This window comes from Pristis pectinata, chromosome 38 (assembly GCF_009764475.1).
Source record: "Pristis pectinata isolate sPriPec2 chromosome 38, sPriPec2.1.pri, whole genome shotgun sequence".
In the NCBI taxonomy this organism is placed as follows: domain Eukaryota; kingdom Metazoa; phylum Chordata; class Chondrichthyes; order Rhinopristiformes; family Pristidae; genus Pristis; species Pristis pectinata.
The window spans coordinates 8,378,488-8,401,922 of NC_067441.1; the positions used below are offsets into that span (position 1 = coordinate 8,378,488).

Sequence of the window (23,435 nt, forward strand, 5' to 3'; positions counted from 1 at the left end):
AAATATACATTTAGCTCATTTCCCCCTACTCCCGGCTGCACACAGAGGTTGCCCCTCTAGTCCCTGAGTTGTAGCAATGCCTACTGTAGAAGGCAATTGCTTCATGTCACATGTACCGAGGTCCAGTGAAAAACTTTGTTTTGCATGCCATCCATACAGATCATTTCATCACATCAGTACATTGGTGTAGTACAAGGGAAAAGCAATAACAGAATGCAGAATAGAAAGTGGAAAGTGCAAAATAAGACGAGATAAGATTTCTTTATTAGTCACATGTACATCGAAACACACAGCGAGATACATCTTTTTGCATAGAGTGTTCTGGGGGCAGCCCGCAAGTGTCACCACACTTCCGGCGCCAACATTGCACGCCCACAACTTCCTAACCCATACGTCCTTGGGATGTGGGAGGAAACTGGAGCACCCGGAGGAAACCCACGCAGTCATGGGGAGAATGTACAAACTCCTTACAGACAGCGGCCGGAATTGAACCTGGGTCACTGGCGCTGTAATAGCATTACGCTAACTGCTACACTACCGTGTCTGCCCCTTCAAGTTTATTGTCACAAGCATAAGTCCATGTGTGCACAGGTGCAATGAAAAACTTACTTGCAGCAGCATCACAGGCACAGAGCATCAGATAAGCAGCATTCACAAGAAAAACATAAATTAAACGTAAAATGTACCCAATATTTTACAAGAAAGAACACAATTAGAACAAAAAAAAGTTCATTTTAGTGCAAAGTAGTCATAGTGTTGCTGTACTGAGGCAGTGATTAGGGTTGTGCCGGTTGGTTCAAGAACCGAATGGTTGAAGGGAAGTAGCTGTTCCTGAACCTGGTGGTGTGGGACTTCAGGCTTCTGTACCTAATAAAGTGTTACAGTTACAGAGAAAGTGCAGTGCAGACAGACAACAAGGTGCAAAGGCCATGGCGAGGTAGATTGTGAGGCCAAGAGTCCATCTTATCATACAATAGTCATATGACGGGGGATAGAAGCTGTCCTTGAGCCTGGTGGTACGTGCTTTCAGGCTTTTGTATCTTCTGCCTGATGGGAGGGGGGGGGAGAAGGGAGAATGTCCAGGGTGGGTGAACATAAAAGCCTGCTCCGCCATTCAATAAGATCATGGCTGATCTGGTGGGGTCTACTTCTATGTTGGCTGCTTTACTGAGGCAGTGGGAGGTGTAGGTAGATGGTGTAATGGTGGTGGAAATGTGCCTATGGATCAGAGTGCCTGACCTGCTTGTAGGCAAGGCTTCCTGACTGTCAGAACTGCCCGTAGCCTCGAGGAAGCAGTTGGTTGTCAGTGCGAAGGGGAAGGGTCGTTATTCCCGTTTCCTTTGTAATCAGGCACCCTCGTCGATTGGGTGTCTGACCACTTGAGGCACAGCAGGATCCCGGGGACCTTGCCCTCCCGGCGAAGTGATTGGTTGTCTGTGTGTATGGCACCTGGCCACTGGAGTGCCCCCACACTTTGTAAGATCAAATTTGAAGGCAGAATACAAGGTTAATGGCAGGACTCTTAGCAGCGTGGAGGAACAGAGGGATCTTGGGGTCCACGTCCGTAGATCCCTCAAGGTTGCCGCACAGGTCGATAGGGTTGTTAAGAAGGCGTATGGAGTGTTGGCCTTCATTAGTCGGGGTATTGAGTTCAACAGCCGCGAGGTGATGTTTCAGCTCTGGCCAGACCACACTTGGAGTATTGTGTTCAGTTCTGGTCGCCTCATTATAGGAAGGATGTGGAGGCTTTAGAGAGGGTGCAGAGGAGATTTACCAGGATGCTGCCTGGATTGGAGAGCATGTCTTATGTGGATAGGTAGAGCGAGCTGGGGCTTTTCTCTTTGGAGAGAAGTTGGATGAGAGGTGACTTTGATAGAGGTATAGGGCCTCTTTCTGTGCTGTATGACTCTGTGATATAGACACTCACACAGAGTCATGCACACAGGCACGGTAGTGCAGCGGTAAGCGTGATGCTATTACAGCGCCAGCGGCCCGGGTTCAATTCCAGCTGCTGTCTGTAAGGAGTTTGTACGTTCTCCCTGTGTCTGCGTGGGTTTCCTCCGGGTGCTCTGGTTACCGGACGGGTAACCAGATGTATGGGTTAGGAAGTTGCGGCCGTGCTATGTTGGCGCCGGAAGCGTGGCGACACTTGCAGGCTGCCCCCAGAACACTCTACGCAAAAGATGCATTTCACTGTGTGTTTCGATGTACACGTGACTAATAAAGATATCCTATTACTCACACACACATCCACACATGCACACACACACATGCACAGACATACACAGCCACCTACACACTCATTCACTCACACACACACACACACTCGTGTATGGACACATAAAGACACGCAGGTGCACACACACAGAAAAACAGTCACTCACACAAACACAGGTACACACACATGCACAAATTCTCTCTCTCCTCTCCCCTCCCTCTCTCCCCCCTCCCTCCCTCCCCGCGCCCTCTCTCTCCCCTCTCTCCCCCACACATACCACATACACAGACACACACAGACACACACACGTGGACACAATTAACTGCAATTTGATCAAAAACCTCCCAAAATAACTCGCACTCGGCAGCTGGAGAACACTTTGCTCATCTGCCCATCATTTTAATTACTCAGATTATGTTAATGTGCCCCGCTTGTGCTCATGTTTATTCAGTAGCCAGCGTCAGGCACCTGTGTGGAAATCAGGCTGAGTTTGAGCTCGGGGGTTTAATTGCTGTCTCTCATCTCCTGCTCCCCTCCCCGCCCCCCCCCCCCACCCGCAGGGCACTGAGGCACACGGATTACTCCCAGATATTCCTGGAGTACAAAACCAGTGCTTTGGAGAGGCTACCTCTGTAGTTAGGACCTCCGTTCTTAGAGTCACGGAGTTATACAGCACGGAAACAGGCCCTTCGGCCCAACTTATCCATGCTGACCAAGGTGCCTACACGAGCTAGTCCCATTTGCCCGCGTTTGGCCCATATCCCTCTAAACCTTTCCCATCCATCCAAATGTCTTTTAAACAGTGTAATTGTACCCACCTCTGCCACTTCCTCTGACATATCCCCACCATCCTCTCTGTGGAAAAACTTGCCCCTCAGGTCCCCTTTAAATCTTCCCCCTCTCACAAACCTTTGCCCTCTTGTTCTAGACTCCCCTACCCTGGGGAAAAAACTGAGACCGTCCACCTTATCGATGCCCCTCACGATGTTATAAACCTCTGTAAGGTTACCCCTCAGCCTTCTTCACTTCAGGGAAAACAGTCCCAGCCCGTCCAGTCTCCCAAGGAAGGTCAGAGAAGGTTCACTAAGCTGATCCCTGGGATCACGAGGTGGTCTCAAATGAAACAGAAAGGGGGTCCATGCTGGGGGTCCCAGAGAAGTCACCCCATCCATCCGATCCCCATTTCATTGTTGAAGGGCCTGGATAGAGTGGATGTGGGGGGGATGTTTCCATCAGTGGGAGACTCCAGGATCTGAGGGCACAGCCTCAGAACAAAGGGACGTCCCTTTAGAACTGAGATGAGGAGGAATTTCTTCAGTGGTGAATCTGTAGAATTCGTTGCCACAGAGGGCTGTGGAGGCCAAATCATTGGGTGTATTTCAAGTGGAGGTTGGTAGGTTAGTAAGGGCGTCAAAGGTTATGGGGAGAAGGCAGGAGAATGGGGTTGAGAGAGAAAAGTAAATCAGCCATGATCACAAGATCACAAGACAAGGGAGCAGAAGCAGGCCATTCGGCCCATCGAGTCTGCTCCAAGGAAAGGGAAATAGAAATGGGGAATGGGGGAGCAGACTCGATGGGCCGAATGGCCTAATTCTGCTCCTATGTCTTGCGGTCTTACAACCCCCGTGCTCTCCCACACTCAGCCATCAGCCAGCAAGCAGGAGTTCAGCAGACGGAGCTGATTGTAGTGAAGTGTTTATCATTCTTAAGGGGCTCAGACAAAGTCAACGCTGAGTGCATTTCCTTTGTGCGGGAGAGTTTAAAATGGAGGAGGGTTTTGGATTAGGGCACTTCCCCATTTAAGACAGAGACGAGAAGGAATTTCAGCTCACAGTGGTGAGTCTTTGGACTTCTCGACCCTGGAGAGCTGGGGGTATCATTGAACGTGCGTGAGGCGGAGGCAGGGGATGTGTGGGGTGGCGGGAGGTTGAGGGTTGTGGGGGACAGGCGGGGAAGGTGGATCCAAGGCCATGATATCATTGACTGGCTGCAGGAGCTGCACAGAGTCACACAGCACGGAAACAGGCCCTTCGGCCCAACTGGTCCATGCTGACCAAGATTCCCATCTAAGCCAGTCCCATTTGGCCCATATTCCCCTAAACCTTCCCTACCCATGTCCCTGGCCCAATGTCATTTAAAACGCAGCTGACTCCGGCCCTTAATTTTCATCTTCTGCTCTATTTTGCCCCAAAGGAGGGTCCCAGACTCTGCCTCTCCCTCCCTTCTCCCTCCCTCCCTCCCCTCCCCCCTCCTTCCCTTCCCTCTCCCTCTCCCTCCTCCCCCCCTCCCTCCCTCCCTCCCTCCTCCCCTTCGCCTCCCTCTCTCTCTGTCTGCCCCCTATTTTTCTAGCTCTCTCTGCCCCCTCTCTCTCTTCCCCCCCTTCCTCCTCTCTCTCTCACTCACCAAGAAGTCCTTGCTTCAGATCCATGGGTCTGAGCCTAGCTCGAGGGGTGCGCGCCCCAGAGTCCAGGCCCACACTCCAGTTCTGAGTGCGTGATGCAACAGTTGGAGGGTCCATCATTCAGATACCTCAACAAACTGACGCTCCACCTGGATGTTCAAAACCCCCAGAGCCTCCAGAAACGTCCCCGCGAATATCTACAGATTGCCTGGTCATTATCCCGTCTGCTCTTTGTGGGACCTTGCTGTGTGGAGATGACTTGCTGCATTTTCTGCACTGCAACTGCAGTAATACTGTAAATCACTTTGTGAGATCCTGAGATTGTGAAAGGCTTGTTATAAATAAAAGTTTGGTTTTTATTCAGCTTGTTGTTACAGCCAAGGCCTCACCACTTCTCCCTCATGTCACCTCTCCCTCCCACATATCCCGGTGAATCTCCTCTGCGCCCTCTCCGGTACTAGGAGAGCTAACTAATTAGCTTAAAGGTAGGAAGCAGAGGGGGATGGTGAAAGGTTGTGTCTCGGACTGGAGGCCCGTTACTAGTGGTTTTCCCCAGGGCTCGGTGGTCGGTCCATTGTTGTTTGACATCTGTATCAATGATTTGGATCAGAATGTACAAGGCATGGTTAGTAATTTTGCAGATGACACTACAATAGGTGGTGTCGTTGACAGTGAAGGTGGTTATCAGGGTTTACAGGGGGATCTTGAGCAGCTGGGTAAGTGGGCCGAGGAATGGCAGGTGAAGTTTAATTTGGATAAGTACGAGGTGATGCATTTTGGGAACACAAATGAGGGTAGGACTTACACAGTGAACGACAGGGCCCTGGGGAGTGTTGTAGAACGGAGGTACCTTGGAGTACAGGTACGCGGTTCCCTGAAAGTGGTGTCACAGGTAGACAGGGTGGTGAAGAAGGCGTTTGGCACGCCGGCCTTCATTATTCAGGGCACTGAGTATAGAAGTTGGGATGTTCCGTTGCAGTTGTACAAGACGCTTGTGAGGCCGTATTTGGAAATTGTGTTCAGTTTTGGTCAGCCTGCTGTAGGAGAGATGCCATTAAGCTGGAACGAGTGCAGAGGAGATTTACGAGGATGTTGCTGGGACACGAGGGACTGAGTTATGGAGAGAGGTTGAGCAGGTTGGGACTTTATTCATTGGAGTGTAGGAGAATGAGGGGTGATCTTTTCGAGGTGTATAAAATCATGAGGGGCATAGATATGGTGAATGCATACAGTCTTCTTCCCGGGGTTGGGGAATTGAGAACTAGAGGGCATAGGTTTAGGGTGAGAGAGGAGAGACTTAATAGGAATCTGAAGGGCAACTTCTTTTGTACAGAGGGTGGTCCGTATATGGAACGAGCTGCCTGAGGAAGTGGTTGAGGCAGGTGAATTAACAACATTTAAAAGGTACTTGGACAGGTACATAGATAGGAAAGGTCTAGAGGGATACGGGTCAAACGCAGGCAAATGGGACTGGCTTAGATGGGCATCTTGGTCGGCATGGACCAGTTGGGCCGAAGGGCCTGTGTCTGTGCTGTATAACTCTGCGTCTCTACAATCACCTCCTTCCCACAGTGTGCTGACCAGAACTGCACACAGTACTCCAACTGCGGCCGAACCAGTGTTTTATAAAGTTGTACCATAACCTCCCTGCTCTTACATTCTGTGCCCTGGCTAATGAAGGTAGGCATCCCCCACGCCTCATCCACCACCTTATCTCCCTTCGCTGCCTGCTTCAGGGACCCTTGGACTTGTACACTGGGGTCCCTCTGTTCCTCAGTGCTCCCTCATGGCCTACCGTTCACAGTGTATGTTCTGCCCCTATAAGTCTTCAGCTGTACCAGGATTGAATCCCATCTGCTATTACCCTGCCCATGTTACTAACTGATCAATATTACTCCGTAGCCTGCAACGATCCTCCCCACTATCAGCTACACCACCAATTTTCCTGTCATCTGCGGTCACTAATCACACCTCCCACATTCATATCCGAATTGTTCACGCACGTAGCAGACGCTGAGGATCCCAGCGCCAGGGCCGATGGTACACCGCTCGTCTCAGGCTTCCAGTCCCAAAAACACAGCCCTCCGCCATCACACTCTGAGCCCTTTCCCCAACCCAACTTTGGATTCAATTTGCCAACTCACCCCCAATCCTTCCCACCTCATTCGACGCGGAGAAGAATCCTTCTCGTTTCTTTCCCATCCGCCTTTTCGCTGACTGCTGGATATTAGGGTCGTACAGCACGGAAACAGGCCCTGCGGCCCAACCGCTCCCTGCCCACTGAGATGCCTCATTCAAGCTAGTCCCACTTGCCCGCATTTGGCCCATATCCCTCCAAGCCCTTCCTATCCATGTACCTGTCCAAGTATCTTTTGGACATTGTTAATGTACCTGCCTCAACTTCCTCTGGCAGCTCGTTCCATATACGGACCACCCTCTGGGTGAAAAAGTTACCCCCTCAAGATTCCTGTTAAATCTCTCCCCTCTCACCCTAAATCTATGCCCTCTAGTTCTTGATTCCCCAACCCTGGGGGGGGGGGGGGGGGGGCGGGGGAAAGACTGTGCACATTCACCCTATCTATGCCCCTCATGATTTTATATACTTCTGTAAGATCATCTCTCAGTCTCCTATGCTCCATGGAATAAAGTCCCAGTGTGTCCAACCTCTCCCTGTAACTCAGTCCCTCAAGTCCTGGCAACATCCCACATCCCAACGATGTGTGGGGTCAGTGGGTTAATTGCCCCCCCCCCCTTGTGAGGGGTAGATTCTGGGGGGGGGGGGAGGGGAAGTTGATCGGCATGTGGGGAGAATGAAATAGGATTAGTGTAATCAGGTGGTTGATGGTGGGTACGGACTCGGTGGGCCGAAGGGCCTGTTTCTGTGCTACATCTCTCTGTGACTCTATCTCAGAGCTTCTAAACTCTGAGTGGAGACCCAATGTGTTTAATCTTTTCCATATAAGCTAATTGTTTCATATCTGGAAGCAACAGCGAAACTCTAAGGCTTTTTCTTTCCTGAAAAAAGGCAGTCAAAACTGTGAATAGATTCCAGGCAATCAAAGTTCAGTTCTCTTATACATCTCCTTTGCAAGAAATTGCTAATCCCTTTTGCCTTCCTTATTAGTTGCTAGGTGTACACAGTATCTTTCTGTGTTCCTGAAATCTCTCTGAACAATTTAATTCAAGAGGGCTGCAACTATGGACGAGGATTTTGTTAATCAATGTGTTTTCAGCCCAGTGATGAAGGGAACAAGGTTCGATTGCTTCCGGGAAATTTACTTTTAGCAGTGGGGAGCATGTGTGCAACAGCGAGCATAACGGATATCTAGAGTCGGCAAAGAAAAGGAAGGGTCAATCAGTCTTGGGAGGAGGGCTGGAAAACAGATAATGCTGGATTGGAATTTGGGGGCAGCACACTATATGAACTGGGAAACCTTCAAAGAAGAGATGGTTCAGAGTTGAGTGGAGAATAGACAAGTGTGTGAACTTTGATGTCCAAAGCAAGACTGAAGGTGCTGAGATTGAAATGGAAGAGGTACTAGGAGGCTTAAAACAAATGTGAGCTTAACGCAGGAGGGAACCAAGTTTCTGGGGAATAAGAGGGATAAAGAGAGATCGTGAGGCTTAGTGTAAGTCAGGAGTGTGACGGGACACTCCCCACTTCCCTGGGTGAATGCGGATCCAGCAACCCTCAGAAAGCTCAACGCCATCCAGGATAAAGCAGCCCGTTCGAGCAGCACCCCATCCACCCCCCCCCCCCCCCCCCCCAAAACACTCACTCCCTCCACCACCGGCGCATGGTGGCCGCAGTGCGCACCGTCTACACAACACCCCGCGGTTACTCGCCCGGGGCTACTCCGACAGCACCTCCCGAACCCGCCACCCCTCCCACCGAGAGCAGCGGGGGGGGGGGGGGGCAGGGAGAACACCACCACCCTCAGGTTCCCCTCCCAGTCACACACACCGTCCCGACTCGGAAATAATTCCTTCACCGTCACTGGGTCCAAACCCTGGAGCCCCCTCCCCAACAGCACCGTGGGAGCACCTTCCCCAGAAGGACTGCGGGGGTTCAAGGGGATGGCTCACACCCCCACACCCCCCCCCAACCTTCTCACGGGGCAGTTAGGGATGGGTGATAAATGCTGGCCAGGGATGTTTACATCCCAAAAATGTATAACAAAAACGATTGAAGGGTAACATGAAAGGAACGGGAAAGTTTTTTGTCAAGTTGTAAATGGAAGGAGGGGAGAGGAAGGTGGGATTTTGCAAGGGAGCATATAAGAGAGCTGGGTTTGCAGAGTCTTGGCTCAGATGATTGTGATTTTGCCCTTGTATTAGTATTTTGGGAGGTCAAATGAAAAGAGAAAGTATACAGTTACTGGTAGGCCCCGGAATAGCACAGAGGTCCAGAGGGATCTTGGGGTCCAAGTCCATAGTTCACTGAAGGTGGCTACGCAAGTGGATAGGGTGGTAAAGAAGGCCTACGGCACGCTTGCCTTCATCGGTAGGGGCGTTGAGAAAAACAGAAAGGAAATGGTGTTGTAGCTGTACAAAACTTCAGTCAGACCGCACTTGGAGTATTGCGTGCAGTTCTGGTCGCCCCCCCCCCCCCCCCCCCCCATTACAGGAAGGGTGTGGAGGCTTTGGAGAGGGTGCAGAAGGGGTTCACCAGGACGCTGCCTGGATTAGAGAGCATGAGCTATCAGGAGAGGTTGGACAGACTTGGGTTGTTCTCCTTCGAGCGTCAGAGGCTGAGGGGAGACCTGGTAGAGGTTTGGAAATTTATGAGAGGCATAGATAGGGTAGACAGGTCAGAATCTGTTCCCCAGGGTAGAAATGTCAAACACCAGAGGACGTGGTTTGAAGGTTAGAGGAAGCTTCAAGGCGATGGTGAGGGGCAAGTTGTTTACGCAGAGTGGTGGGTGCCTGGAATGGGTCACCAGGGGTAGCAGGCAGTTTGGTGGAGTTTAAGAGGCTTTTAGATAGACCCATGAATATTGCAGGGAATGGAGGGGTGTGGGAGGTACACAGTAGTAGAACATTCAGTATAAATTGGCATCAGGATCAGCACAACATGGTGGGCCGAATGGACTGTTCTGTGTTCTAAATTCATAGCGTCATAGAGCGATACAGTAGGGAAACAGGCCCTTCAGCCCACTGAGTCCATGCCGACCCTCAACCACCCAGTTGCAACTAATCCTGCACCAATCTCCACCCATTCCTGTCCCAGATCGCAGGTTCAAATTCCTCAACAGAAACTCTCGTGTACAGAAACCAAGGCTGGTGTTCCAGCGCTGGGAGTAACGCTGTCATCTGGCTGAGAGATTAAACCAAGGCACAGACTACTCTCGGAGCAACACATCCTTCATCTGTGAAGCAAGCTTACCCAGTGACCATTACATTGCTGGGAGTGGGAGTTTGCCGTGTACAAGTTAACTGCTGTGGACCTGTAGTGCCAACAGCAGCTACATTTCAAAAAGCACCCCGCAGGCGTCGCAGTGTTTAGACGCCCAAGAGATTGTGACAATAAGTGCCGCTCCCTCTTTCACTAAGATGAGTTCAATGTGGCTGGCTCCACCACGGACGGGAGCGTTGTCAGCGTGGAGAGTTATAGCCTCATACAGCACGGAAGCAGGCCATTGTCTGCGTTCCGGCCACCAAGCACCTGTCTGCGCTCTTCCCATTCACCAGCTCTTGATCCAGGACCCGCTATGCTTTTAACCGCATGAGCAGATGTTTCTTAAATGTTGTGAGACCGCCTGCCTCCCCACCCACTCAGCCTGTGGGGATCGAAGGAGGAACACCGTACAGCACAGGAACAGGCCCTTCGGCCCACCATGTCTGTGCTGACCTTGATGCCGATTTTAAACTCCATGTGGTCCCTGCCTGTTCATGTAAGTGCCTCTTAAACGTTACTATACATAGATACCTAGAACATTACAGCATAGTACAGGCCCTTCGACCCACCATGTTGTGCCGACCATTAAACCTCGCTTAAGACTATCTAACCCCTTCCTCCCACATATCCCCCTATTTTAAATTCCTCCAAATGCTTATCTAACAATCTCTTGAACTTGACCAATGTACCTGCCTCCACCACCGCCCCAGGCAGCGCATTCCATGCCCCAACCACTCTCTGGGTAAAAAACCTCCCTCTGCTATCTCCCTTGGACCTCCCACCCATTACTTTAAAGCTATGCCCTCTTGTATTGAGCATTGGTGCCCTGGGAAAGAGGCGCTGGCTGTCCACTCTATCTATTCCTCTTAATATTTTGTACACCTCTATCATGTCTCCCCTCATCCTCCTCGTCTCCAAAGAGTAAAGCCCTAGCTCCCTTAGTCTCTCCTCATAATCCATACTCTCCAATCCAGGCAGCATCCTGGTAAATCTCCTCTGCACCTTTTCCAATGCCTCCACATCCTTCCTATAATGAGGCGACCAGAACTGGACACAGTACTCTAAGTGTGGTCTAACCAGAGCTGCCTCACGGCTCTTAAACTCGATCCCCTGACTTATGAAAGCTAACATCCCATAAGCTTTCTTAACTACCTTATCCACCTGCGAGGCAACTTTCAGTGATCTGTGGATATGAAGCCCCAGATCCCTCTGCTCCTCCACACTGCACAGAACCCTGCCATTTACCTTGTACTCTGCCTTGGAGTTTGTCCTTCCAAAGTGTACCACCTCACACTTCTCCGGATTAAACTCCAGCAGAACTATCGTATCTGTTTCCACCCCTGACCACCCATTCCAGGCACCCGCCACCCTCTGTGTTTAAAAAAAAAGCTTTCCCTGCACATCTCCTTTAAATCTTCCCCCGCTCACCTTACAGCTATGCCCTCTGGTATTTGACATTCCCAACCTAGGGAAAAAGACCCTGCTCTATCTATGCCTCTCATAAACCTCTATCAGGTCTCCCCTCTGCTCCAGAGAAAACAACTCGGGTCTGTCCAACCTCTCCTTGTAGCTCATGCCCTCTAATCCAGGCAGCATCCTGGTGAACCTCTTCTGCACCCTCTCCAAAGCCTCCACATCCTTCCCGTAATGGGGGCGACCAGAACTGCACGCAGTGGAGACTACTTACACAGGGAGGTCTGGAACCAGGTAACAGAGGTTGAAGAGGGGTCAGGAGGAGATAAGTTTTACCCAGTGACGCAGGACGTAGTGCCTGGAGCCACGATGGGATCGGGAGAAACGTTCAACGGCAAATGCAGGAAGGGGTGCATGGGCACGGTCAAGGTTCAGAGTGGGACTGGCTGAGGAATTCCCCAGCTCGATGGGCTGATCAGCTACCAATAATGGTGTTGCGGACTCCAGAGGGGAGGACACTGATGGGACAGGTGGACTGGAGGGGGAAAATGTGAAAGAGCAGCTAGGGATCAGACACAGGGTGAAGCTCCCTCTACACCGTCCCATCACACACTCCCAGGGTCAGACACAGAGTGAAGCTCCCCCCACACCGTCCCATCACACACTCCTGGGGTCAGACACAGAGTGAAGCTCCCTCTACACCATCCCATCACACACTCCCGGGGTCAGACACAGGGTGAAGCTCCCTCTACACCGTCCCATCACACACTCCCGGGATCAGACACAGGGTGAAGCTCCCTCCACACCGTCCCATCACACACTCCTGGGGTCAGACACAGGGTGAAGCTCCCTCTACACCGTCCCATCACACACTCCCGGGATCAGACACAGGGTGAAGCTCCCTCTACACCGTCCCATCGCACACTCCCGGGGTCAGACACAGAGTGAAGCTCACACGACTGTGTCCCATTTATATCTAAAAAAAAAGCAAATAATTGAAAACCAAAGAACTACAGATGCTGGAAATCTGAATAAAAGCAGAAAGTGCCGGAAACAGTCAGCAGGTCAGGCAGCGTCTGTGAGGGGAGAGAGACAGTTAATGTGACAGGTCAGGGACCTTGTTGTCACCCCCCCCCCACCCCCCCCAGTTCCCCGAGCCCCACCCAAAAAGTCGCCCCAGGTCTGACACCCCCTGTCTCTGGGCTCCCTGGGAATCAGGAATCTTGGAAGAGGCCGTCGCTTCTTGGGGAATGTTTGCGCAGGACTGTAGATATAAATACCCGCTCTACAAATTGTTGAATCACCGTCAGATTAATGATTCATTCATCAATTCCGGAGACAGGGAAGGCAGCTCGGAACCAGGGGAGAAGGAAAACAGGGAAGTGTTGTCACACAGCCACCATCGCAAGCAGATGGAGTAATCCTGGAGTAATGTGAGGCACAGATGGATTAGTGCTGGGATCACCAGAGGCACAGAGCGGACGTCGGATGGGAAAGGTTTATTTCATCCGTTGGGATTCTGTCTGGGTGTGAGTGGGCAGGACTTGATCCATTGGGACCATGTACAGTGGGAGGGACTGGGAAGGGCTTTGCCCACCAGGTTCCTGTCCAGTGGGAGTGAGCTTGGAGACGTCACACGGAGACCCGGACAGGGAGGGTCTCCTCAGTGGGGGCAGGGTTGTGACCCCGGAGGTTTATCGACCTGACACCCAGCACTTGCCCGGACGGGGTGAGGGCCCGGGACCCCGGTGCAGCATGAATGGAGCGGTGGGATGCTCGCCTGCCGTGGACCCCAACAACCGGTTTCACCGTATTCCCCGCGCCACCCCACCCCCCCCCCCCCCCCACCCAACTGGTGAGCCCCAGTTACTCCTTGCGTCTCCATTCCTGTTCTATCCTTTGGGAAAGTGCAGAGGGGAAGCTGAGTCTGATGGGGATTGGACGTTGGGAAATGGACACACATCCACACCTGGACAGACAGACAGACACACACACACACACACACACACACACACACGGACACACACAGACGCAAATAAAAACACACATGCAGACACAGAAACACAAGTGCAAACGTGCACGCTCAAAGACACACAAAAGTGCACACACACACTCAGGTGTGCACACAAGTGCACACATTCATGCTTACACATGCAAACACACACACATACGCACACACCCTCAAAGACGCACACACACACCCTGATACACAATGCACATACACAAAGAGACAGGAGCATACACACACACACACACATACACCCCCCCCCCCCCCAGAAAGAAACGATAACCGTTATCCTGTCAGAGCCCCCTTGAAGGTTGAGCACAGTTCTGGTTACAGATGGGAACCTACAGTGGCGAAGTGAAGCCTCTGTACAACACAGAGTTCTACAGCACAGAACCAGCCTCCAGCCTACCATCTCCACAGCCACCAGCATCTGCACCAACCCAATATGGCGCCTGGTCCCCCGGTCACTCACTCTCCCCTGTATCTCTGTTACAGATCATTGCCTTCGATGAACTGGGCACCGACTTCAAGAACCCCATCGACCAGTGTAATCCCATCCGAGCGGTAAGTGTCCAACTCTCTGCTCGCTGGTAAACTCTCTGTGCCCACTGTTCTGGCTCAGAGTGGCAAGGAGGGTTCTGTACCATGGGGGGGGGTGAATGGCAAGGGGACTGCCTCGCTATGCCACACTGTCATTTACTCCTGTTTCTATAGCGCCTTTCATACCTGCAGTCCACAAAGTACATTTGGAAGTGTTGTCACAGTTGTAATGCAGGACAAAGAAAGATAAATTGTGCACAGTGAGACCTCACACTGATTGTGGGACATCTGTGGACCCTTGAGACTGCAGGGATGCCAACAGAGCAATGACAGACGGACGGTGCGGTGGTTAGAGATGCTGCCTCGCACGGTCCAGAGACCCGGGTTCGATCCTGACCTCTGGCTGTGTGTGTGTGTGTGTGTGTGTGTGTGTGTGTGTGTGTGTGTGTGTGTGTGTGTGTGTGTGTGTGTGTGTGTGTGTGTAGTTTGCACCTTCTCCCTGTGACCACGTGGGTTTCCCCCGGGTGCTCCGGTTCCCTCCCACATCCCAACGACATGCGGGGGTTGGTGGGTTAATTGGCCGCTGTAAATCACCCCCCTAGCATGTGGCTGAAGGGTAGAATCTGGGCAAGTTGGGGGTGGGGGAAGGGGGCGGGGTGGTGGTAGTTGATGGGAAGGTGCGGGGAATAAAATGGGATCATAAGTGGGTGGTGGGTGCGGACTCGATGGGCTGAAGGGCCTCTGTTCCCGTGCTGTGTGGCTCCGTAATTCACAAGTGGACAAGTGAATCCTGCCCTGGGGTTGCAATCAGATGTGTGTAAGAGAGGATGAATAGAAAGGCCAAGAGCAGGGGTGGGGTGGGGGGTGGGGGCGGGGTTGGGGGGGGTGGCATTTGCACAGGGTGCAACTGAATGGCCTGTCTGCAACTGGCTGGAAATGATGGGATAAGATTTCTTTATTAGTCACATGTACATCGAAACACACAGTGAAATGCATCTTTTGCGTTGAGTGTTCCGGAGGCAGCCCACAAGTGTCGCCACGCTTCCGGCGCCAACATCGCACACCCGCAACTTCCTAACCCGTACGTCTTTGGAATGTGGGAGGAAACCGGAGCACCTGGAGGAAACCCATGCAGACATGGGGAGAACGTACAAACTCCTCACAGACAGCGGCCGGGATTGAACCCGGGTCGCCGGCGCTGTAATAGCGTCGCGCTAACCGCCACACCACCGCGCCTGCCCCAGCGGTCCACCTACACCGTTGTCTCCGACGACTCGTGAACGCGTATCGCGGGGACACGTGGTTTCCCTTTTATCCTGCCACCAAAGTATTCTGCCTCGTACATCTCTAAGTGTTGCCATGGGAATCGGAGGGAGATGGAATTAGTCAGTGGGATCGACTTGACGCAAAGGGTGGGTCCCTGCTTCATTAAGCAAACATCTGCCCTGTGTGGAGACAGCTGATGGGCTGAGACCCACCGGGGAATGAGCAGAACTGGGGCTGACGGGTGATGTGTTGGCGTTCAGTGTCAGAACCGGTCCCACAGGGCTGAGAATCTAATTGAACAGCTGGAGCTGCAGTCAGGCAGCTTTGAGGAGCTGTCGGATCTCACACTGAGAAATAACCCCCTTCTTTCTGCGCTGCTGTGTTCCTGCACTTGAAAGGGAGGCAGATTGAAATCTGGCGTCCCATCCGGCGTGTGACGGCCCAGCAGGAACTTTCTTTTTGGTGTTTTTTTTTGTTTTGGAGATCTGGACATTGCCAGCATTTATCCCCCATCCCTAAATGCCCCCCGTGAGAAGGTGGGGTTGGGGGGGTGGGGGTGAGCCACCCCCTTGAACCGCTGCTGTCCTTCTGGGGAAGGTGCTTCCACGGTGCTGTTGGGGAGGGAGACCCAGTGACAGTGAAGGAACAGCGATGTATTTCTGAGTCGGGACGGTGTGTGAGGGGGAGGGGAACCTGTGGGTGGTGGTGTCCCCCTGCCCCCGCTGCCCTCGGTGGGAGAGGTGGCGGGTTTGGGAGGTGCCTGTCGGAGTAGCCCGGGCGAGTAACTGCGGCGTATTGAGGGTCACACAGCGCGGAAACAGGCCATTCGGCCCAAATGCCAACCAAGATGCCCCATCTAAGCCAGTCCCATTTGCCCGCGTTTGGCCCATATCCCTTGAAACCTTTCCTATCTGTGTACCTGGTCCAAATGTCTTGCAGAGAAAAAAACCTGAGGAAATATGAGGGCATTCTTTTAAAATGGTGTCAGATCGGGTATGGATGATGTTCTGAAGATGCGGGGAACGTGTCTCAGGAACTCACCTCTGCACAAACTAATCCCCACAGCCGGGCTAGTTTGTCCCAAATTAACAGCAACCGTTCAGCGAGGTTGCCTGTGTAAACAGAGCCGTTCTAGTGAATAAATTGAATCGCTTTCACCTCCGTCTGAGACAGGCAGCGATGCAAAGGTTCAAGTGGCTCAGGTCAAGCTGACGTGTGTCCAGTTGGGCCTGCAGTTTGGGTCGCCCTGTTACGGGAAGGACATGGTTAAACTAGAAAGAGCACAGGGAAGGTTTGCAAAGATGTTGCCAGGACCCGAGGGCCTGAGTCACAGGGAGAAGTTGGCCAGGCTGGGTCTTTATTCGACCTTATAGAAACGTTTAAAATTATGAGAGGCATGGATAAGGTGGACGGTCACTGTCTTTTTCCCAGGGTATTGGTATTGGTTTATTATTGTCACTTGTACCGAGGTACAGTGAAAAACGTCTTGCGTACTGATCGTACAGGTCAATTCATTACACAGTGCAGGCATAGATTTAGGGTGAGAGGGGAAAGATTTAAAGGGGACCTGAGGGACAACTTTTTCACGCAGAGGGTGGTGAGTACATGGAACGATCTGCCAGAGGAAGTGGGTGAGGTAGGTACAACAGTAACATTTAAGAAGCACTTGGATAGGTACATGGAGGGGCGGGGCTAGGAGGGATATGGGTCAATATTGGGACTAGCTGGGTGGGCACCGTGGTCGGCATGGACTGGTTAGGCCGAAGGGCGTGTATCCCTGCTGTATTACTCTGTGACTCTTTCACTGGGGCAGGGCAAACTGTCCCGGGGGGGTTTCCTCAGGGTGGTCTGTGTCTCTCTCAGGGTCTCTCAGAGACTCGAAGGTGGTTCTCGAGACGTCGTGGATGAAGTGTGCCCGTCTCTTGTGAGGGCTCAGCACATTTGGACGCACTCCCTGCCTCAGCTGACGGAGGGAAGTCTGAACGCTCCCCTCCACCTGTCCCCTGCCTCCGGGACTGGTGAGCCTACACCCAGACCCCTCTGTGCCTCCGCACTTGGAAAGGTCAGCAAGATCCCACAAACAGCTACATTTGAGGTTGGCGTGTGTGTGTGTGTGTGTGTGTGTGTGTGTGTGTGGAGTTCGCACCTTCTTCCTGTGACCGCGTGGGTTTCCCCTGGGTGCTCCGGTTCCCTCCCACATCCCCATGACATGCGAGGGTCGGTGGGTTAATCGGCCGCTGTAAATTGCCCCCCTAGTGTGTGGGTGAGGGGTAGAATCTGGGGGGAGTTGACGGGAATGTGGGGAGGGTGAAATGGGATCAGTGTGAATGGGTGGTTGATGGTCGGCATGGACTCGATGGGTCAAACGGCCTGTTTCCTTGCTGTATATCACTTCAAAAGACTCTTGGACAGGCTCATGGATAGGAAAGGTTCAGAGGGATATGGGCCAAACGCTGGTAAATGGGTCTAACTCAGGTAGGCACCTTGGACGGCATGGAGGAGTTGGGCCAAAGGGCCTGTTTCCATTCTGTGTGATTCTAAGTGGCGTTGGTTTGAGATAAATATTGGCTCACGAATGTACAAATTAGGAGTAGGCCACTTGGCCCCTCAAGCCCGTTCTGCCATTCAATGTGACCGAGGACGATCTGATTGTAACCTCAGCTCCTGCTCCCAAGTTGGATGTAGTCTCGGCGAACACTCTCACTGCGGCGCTGAGGGAGCACCGTGCCACTGGAGGGGCCCTTCCCATCGATGGGTCGTCCCACGGCCTGTGAGATGGCTGAGTCCCACAGCCACAATAGGAGGAAGAGCAGGGGACATCTCCCCAACTCCTCCGCTTGGAACTTAGGGTCAATAGTCATCTCAACTAATACCATTTGTGTTGCTTCTTGTGGGATATTGAACACAGGACAGTACAGCACAGGAACAGGCCCTTCGGCCCACAATGTCTGTGCTGAACATGATCCTAAATTAAACTAAATCCCTTCTGCCCGCACATCGTCCATATCCCTCCATTCCCTGCACATTCCCATGTCTATCTCTTAAACCCCTCTATCGTATCTGCCTCCACCCCCACCCCCGGCAGCACATTCCAGGCACCCACCGCTCTCTGTGTAAAAAAAACTTGCCCCACACATCTCCTTTGAACTTTCCCAGGGAGGAAACGTCAGATATAGAGGACTTTCATCTTAAGTGCGTGCCCTCTAGTATCTGACATTTCTACCCTCTGACTGTCTACTCTATCTGTGCCTCTCATTTATAAACCTCTATCAGGTCTCCCCTCAGCCTCTGCCGCTCCAAAGAAAACAACCCAAGTTTGTCCGACCTCTCCTTAGAGCTCATGCTCTCTAATCCAGGCAGCATCCAGGTGAACCTCTTCTGCACCGTCTCCAAAGCCTCCACATCCTTCCTGTAACGGGGCGACCAGAACTGCACACGATTCTCCAAGTGCCGCCTGATCAAAGTTTTATACAGCTGCAACGTGGCTTCTGGATTCTTGTACTCAACGCCCTGACTGATGAAGGCAAGCATGCCGCTCGCCTTCTTTACCACCCTGTCTACTTGTGTGGCCGCTTTCGGGGTGCTGTGGATTTGGACCCCAAGATCCCCCTGTACATCAGTGCTGTTAAGGGTTCTGCCATTATCTGTGTACTGTCCCCTTGCATTTGATTTCCCAAGGTGCAACACCTTACACTTGCTCGGATTAAACTCCATCTGCCACTTCTCCGCCCATATCTGGATCTTGGTGATCTTTCCAAGTGTGTAGGGTCTGAGGGATGTTGCGGGGGGGGGGGGGGGGTGTCCACAGGTCCCTGGAGGCAGCGGGACGGGTGGGCAAGGGGGGTTTTAGAAGGCGTGTGGGGCATCTGCCTTAACCGGCCGCGGCAGAGAGGGCCAGAGCAGGGAGGCCACATCTGGAGCTGTCGGAAGCACCACAGCTGGAGCTCTGGGCCCCGTCCCGGTCCCCACACTGCAGGAAGGGTGTGTCTGCAGTGGAGGGGGTGCCGGGGGGGTGGGGGGGTTTACTGGGCCCTGCTCAGGGCTGGGGGACTCCTGACAGCAGGAGGGACTGTCCGGGCTGGGGGGGGGGGGGGGGGTCCTTTCCTTGGCTGAAAGGGGTTGAACAGGTGGGTCAGACCCTGAGAGGCCGGAATAGAGGGGGAGAGGAAGGTCCGAATTCCCACAGCACAGAGGGCAGTAACTGGGGGCACAGGCTGCAGTGAACGGGTGGGCGGGATTAGAGGGGAGACGGGGGAAGATTATTTCATTCTGTGGGCGCCGGGGGTCTGGAACTCGCTGCCTGAGAGGAGGGTGGAGGCAGAAATCCTCTCCGCATTTACACAGTGCCGGGACAGGCCCTCGGAGAGCCAGGACCCACAGGGTACGGACCCAGAGCAGGTGGGGTGGGGTCAATTCATTTAAGGAGGTTTTCAGACAGGACGGATAGGATTGGCTGAACAGATTCCTACACTGTGAATTCACTGTGATCCCAACAAGAAAACTGGGGCTATATTAGTGGCAGCACTTATCACGGGGCCAGTCAAGCCAAGTTGAGTTTATTGTCGTATACACAATGTACAGGTGCATTGCACGCGTGTTTTTCATTGCACACAATGCAAACGTGTGCACAGGTGCAATGAAAAACTTACTTGCAGCAGCATCACAGGCACATAGCATCAGATAAGCAGCATTCACAAGAAAAACATGAATTAAACATAAACTATACAAGAAAGAACAGAATTAGAACAAAAAAAAGTCCATTATCGTGCAAAGTGGTCCCAGTGTTGCTGTACTGAGGCAGTGATCAGGGTTGTGCCGGTCGGTTCAAGAGGTGAATGGTTGAAGGGAAGTAGCTGTTCTTGAACCTGGTGGTGTGGGGACTTCAGGCTTCTGCACCTCCTGCCCGATGGGAGCTGTGAGAAGATGGCACGGGCTGGATGGTGGGGATCGTTGATGATGGATGCTACCTATTATCATTAAAATATTATTATAAAATAATTATCATCCGTTATTGTAACTTGCTGGTGTTTGGAGGGATGAGCCTTAAGGTGCTGTGGTCATCGTAGAGTTTTCCTGAGTTAACGGCGCGGCCGCTGTCGTGGGGAGTTGGTGGGGCCGGATCAGGTGGGAGGGAGAAAGGGACATGTTCCCTGGGATTTCGCGCACTGGGTGCATACACACGTTCGTGCATACACACGTTCGTGCATACACACGTTCATGCATACACACTCAGGCACAAGCACTCGTATACACACACAACCACTCACTCAAGAGCACACACACAGTCATTCACTCACTGACACCCATACTCTCATGTACAGACACGTGTGCTGTTTCTCACACGAAATATCTCTCTCACACACACACACACACACACACACACACACACACACACACACACATATTCTCTTTCACACTGCCTCACGTGGTCAAAGTCTCATCTCATATACTCGTTCTCTCTTTCTTTCAGTCTCTTTCTCTCTCTCAATCTCTCTCTCTCTCAGTCTCTTTCTCTGTGTCTGTCTGTCTCTCTCTCTGTCTCTCTTTCTCAGTCTGTCTCTCTCCCTCCCTCTCTCCCTCTCTCTCTGTCTCTCTCTTCCCCCTCCCACCACACACCGCCTCAGACACTGTTGGCTGTTATCCTGGGTTGGGGGTTGGCATTGGGACGGGGTGGGGGTGACTGTGGTCAGGCCCCCCCCCCCCCCCCCCCCCCCCCCCCCCCCCCCCCCGTATCTCGGACGTTCCACAGTGCAGTGGGGGCAGAGATGAGCAACTCTGGTGATGCTCGATGTTCCCTGGCGGTGACCCTGCTCGTATTGGACCTCACTTCACCCGGCTCCCTTCCACCCTGTTCATTTCCCTTCTACTTCTGTTTCCCCAACAGAGAGAGAGATTGAGGAACATCGAGAGGATCTGCAGCCTCCTGCGCAAGGTAAGGGGTGTGCATGTGTTCAATTGTGTGTGTGTGTGTGTGTGTGTGTGTATATGTGTATGTCCAATAGTCTGTGTGTGTGTGTGTGTGTGTATGTGTCCAATAGTGTGTATGTCTTTCCGTTGTGTGTGTGTGTGTGTCTGATTGTGTGTATGTGTATATGTATGTCCACGTGTGTGTGTGTGTCTGATTGTGTGTATGTGTATATGTATGTCCATGTGTGTGTGTGTGTGTGTCTGATTGTGTGTATGTGTATATGTATGTCCACGTGTGTGTGTCTGATTGTGTGTATGTGTATATGTATGTCCACGTGTGTGTGTGTGTGTGTGTGTCTGATTGTGTGTATGTGTATATGTATGTCCACTGTGTGTGTGTGTGTGTGTGTCTGATTGTGTGTATGTGTATATGTATGTCCACTGTGTGTGTGTTTGTGTGTGTCTGATTGTGTGTATGTGTACATGTATGTCCACTGTGTGTGTGTGTGTGTGTGTCTGATTGTGTGTATGTGTACATGTATGTCCACTGTGTGTGTGTGTGTGTGTCTGATTGTGTGTATGTGTATATGTATGTCCGTGTGTGTGTGTGTCTGATTGTGTGTATGTGTATATGTATGTCCACGTGTGTGTGTGTGTGTGTGTGTGTGTGTGTGTGTTGGGGTGCTGTGGGTGAGGAGGATGCCACAGGCTGGAGCCCACAGAAGGAGTGACGGGTGAACAAGGCTCCACCTCAAGTCTCCCGACACGTCCAACCACCTTCCACTGACAGTCGGACACCCCCATCCACCCCCTCTCCCTCCAGCCATCCCTGGGGATCGAGGGCGACTCACTCCCACTCCGGTTCTGCGGGGCCTGAGGTCAATGTGGGAGCCGCTGACCCTTCCGCGGGCGGGGGCAGCTGGTGGTGACGGGGCGGGTGGGCAGTCTGTGGGGTGGCGCGCTCCTCCCCAGCGGAGGTAACCGAGAGTAACCGGGGTCTCGGTCCTGGGGTGTTGGCAGATGCCTGTCCCTGCAGTGGGTTTAGATAATACTGCAGAAGGAGCAGCCACACAAATCCCCTGGCCACAGGCACAGGTCAGGGGCTGGGGATCCCGCGGTATGGGACTCACCTCCTGGCGCCCTGAGGCCTTTCCCCCATCTACAAGTCAGGAGTGTGACAGGACACTCCCTACTTGAGTGCGGTTCCAACAACTCTCGAGGAGCTCGACACGGTCCAGGACAAAGCAGCCCGCTCGATCAGCACCCCACCCCCTCCCTCCACTGCAGTGCGTACTGCCTACAGGATGCCCCACGGTTACCCCGACAACACCTCCCAAACCTGCCACCCCTCCCGTCGAGGGCAGCGGGGGCAGGGGGACACCATCCCGACTCGGAAATAGTTCCTTCACCCTCACTGGGTCCAAACCCTGGAGCCCCCTCCCCAACAGCACCAAGGGAGCACTTTCCCCAGAAGGACTGCAGCGGTTCGAAGGGGTGGCTCTGGGGGGGGGGGGGGGGCAATTGGGGATGCGCGATAAATGCTGGCCTTCCTGGCTCCCCAAAAAGAGTGACCGAAATGAAGAATTCCCCGCCCCCATTCTCTGATTGCTCCATCCACCTGTCCGTCAACGGTGCCAGGGTCCAACCCCCCTCCTCGTCATCATTCCAGGTGATTGGCTGGAGTGGGGATGACCTCCGATCAGTGTCAGGGGGACGGTATGCGGTTGCTTGGTATTCCGCTGGGTCCTGTCTTCTGCCCTCCCACCTCTTCCCGACACAGCAGATCTTGGAGCCTCACAGGTGGCGTAGTCAGGCGGTTTGAGAGATTAGGAAGGTGAGCCTCCTGCAGGAAGGAATCCAGACAGTTCCCTTATCTGCTGGACAGTTTGATGCCTGAGGCGCCTCTGGGAACGCGAGGATTAGTTTTCAAATTTCACCAAAGCTCCTGTCAGCCAAGGGTCGTTTCAGTCTCGCTGTCTAAATGTTGAGTGTCAGATCGAGACGGGCCCCAATTAAGCAGCTGATTTGCGCAGACCGTGCAGTGGAGTCCATTCGGCCCTACTCAGGTGGTATTGGTATTGGTTTATTATTGTCACTTGTACGGAGGTGCAGTGATAAACTTGTCTTGCATACCGATCATACAGGTCAATTCATTATTATGACCTTGCACCTTATTGCACTGCACTTTATCTGTAGCTGTGACACCTTACACTGTACTTTTATCGTTTTACCTGTACTACCTCAATGCACTCTGTACTAACTCAATGTAACTGCACTGTGTAAT

At 52.6% G+C, this 23,435-nt stretch overlaps 1 protein-coding gene across 2 annotated transcripts in view; it reads left to right on the forward strand.

Annotated features, from left to right (window-relative positions):
* Window positions 1-23,435, forward strand: part of cnih2 (cornichon family AMPA receptor auxiliary protein 2) — a 66,016-nt gene that overhangs the window by 13,307 nt on the left and 29,274 nt on the right. For both annotated transcript variants that reach the window (XM_052045068.1, XM_052045067.1), the window contains exons 2-3: window positions 13,934-14,002; window positions 21,129-21,176. In XM_052045068.1, the coding sequence (XP_051901028.1) occupies window positions 13,934-14,002; window positions 21,129-21,176 (117 nt within the window). The remainder of the gene's footprint in view (window positions 1-13,933; window positions 14,003-21,128; window positions 21,177-23,435) is intronic.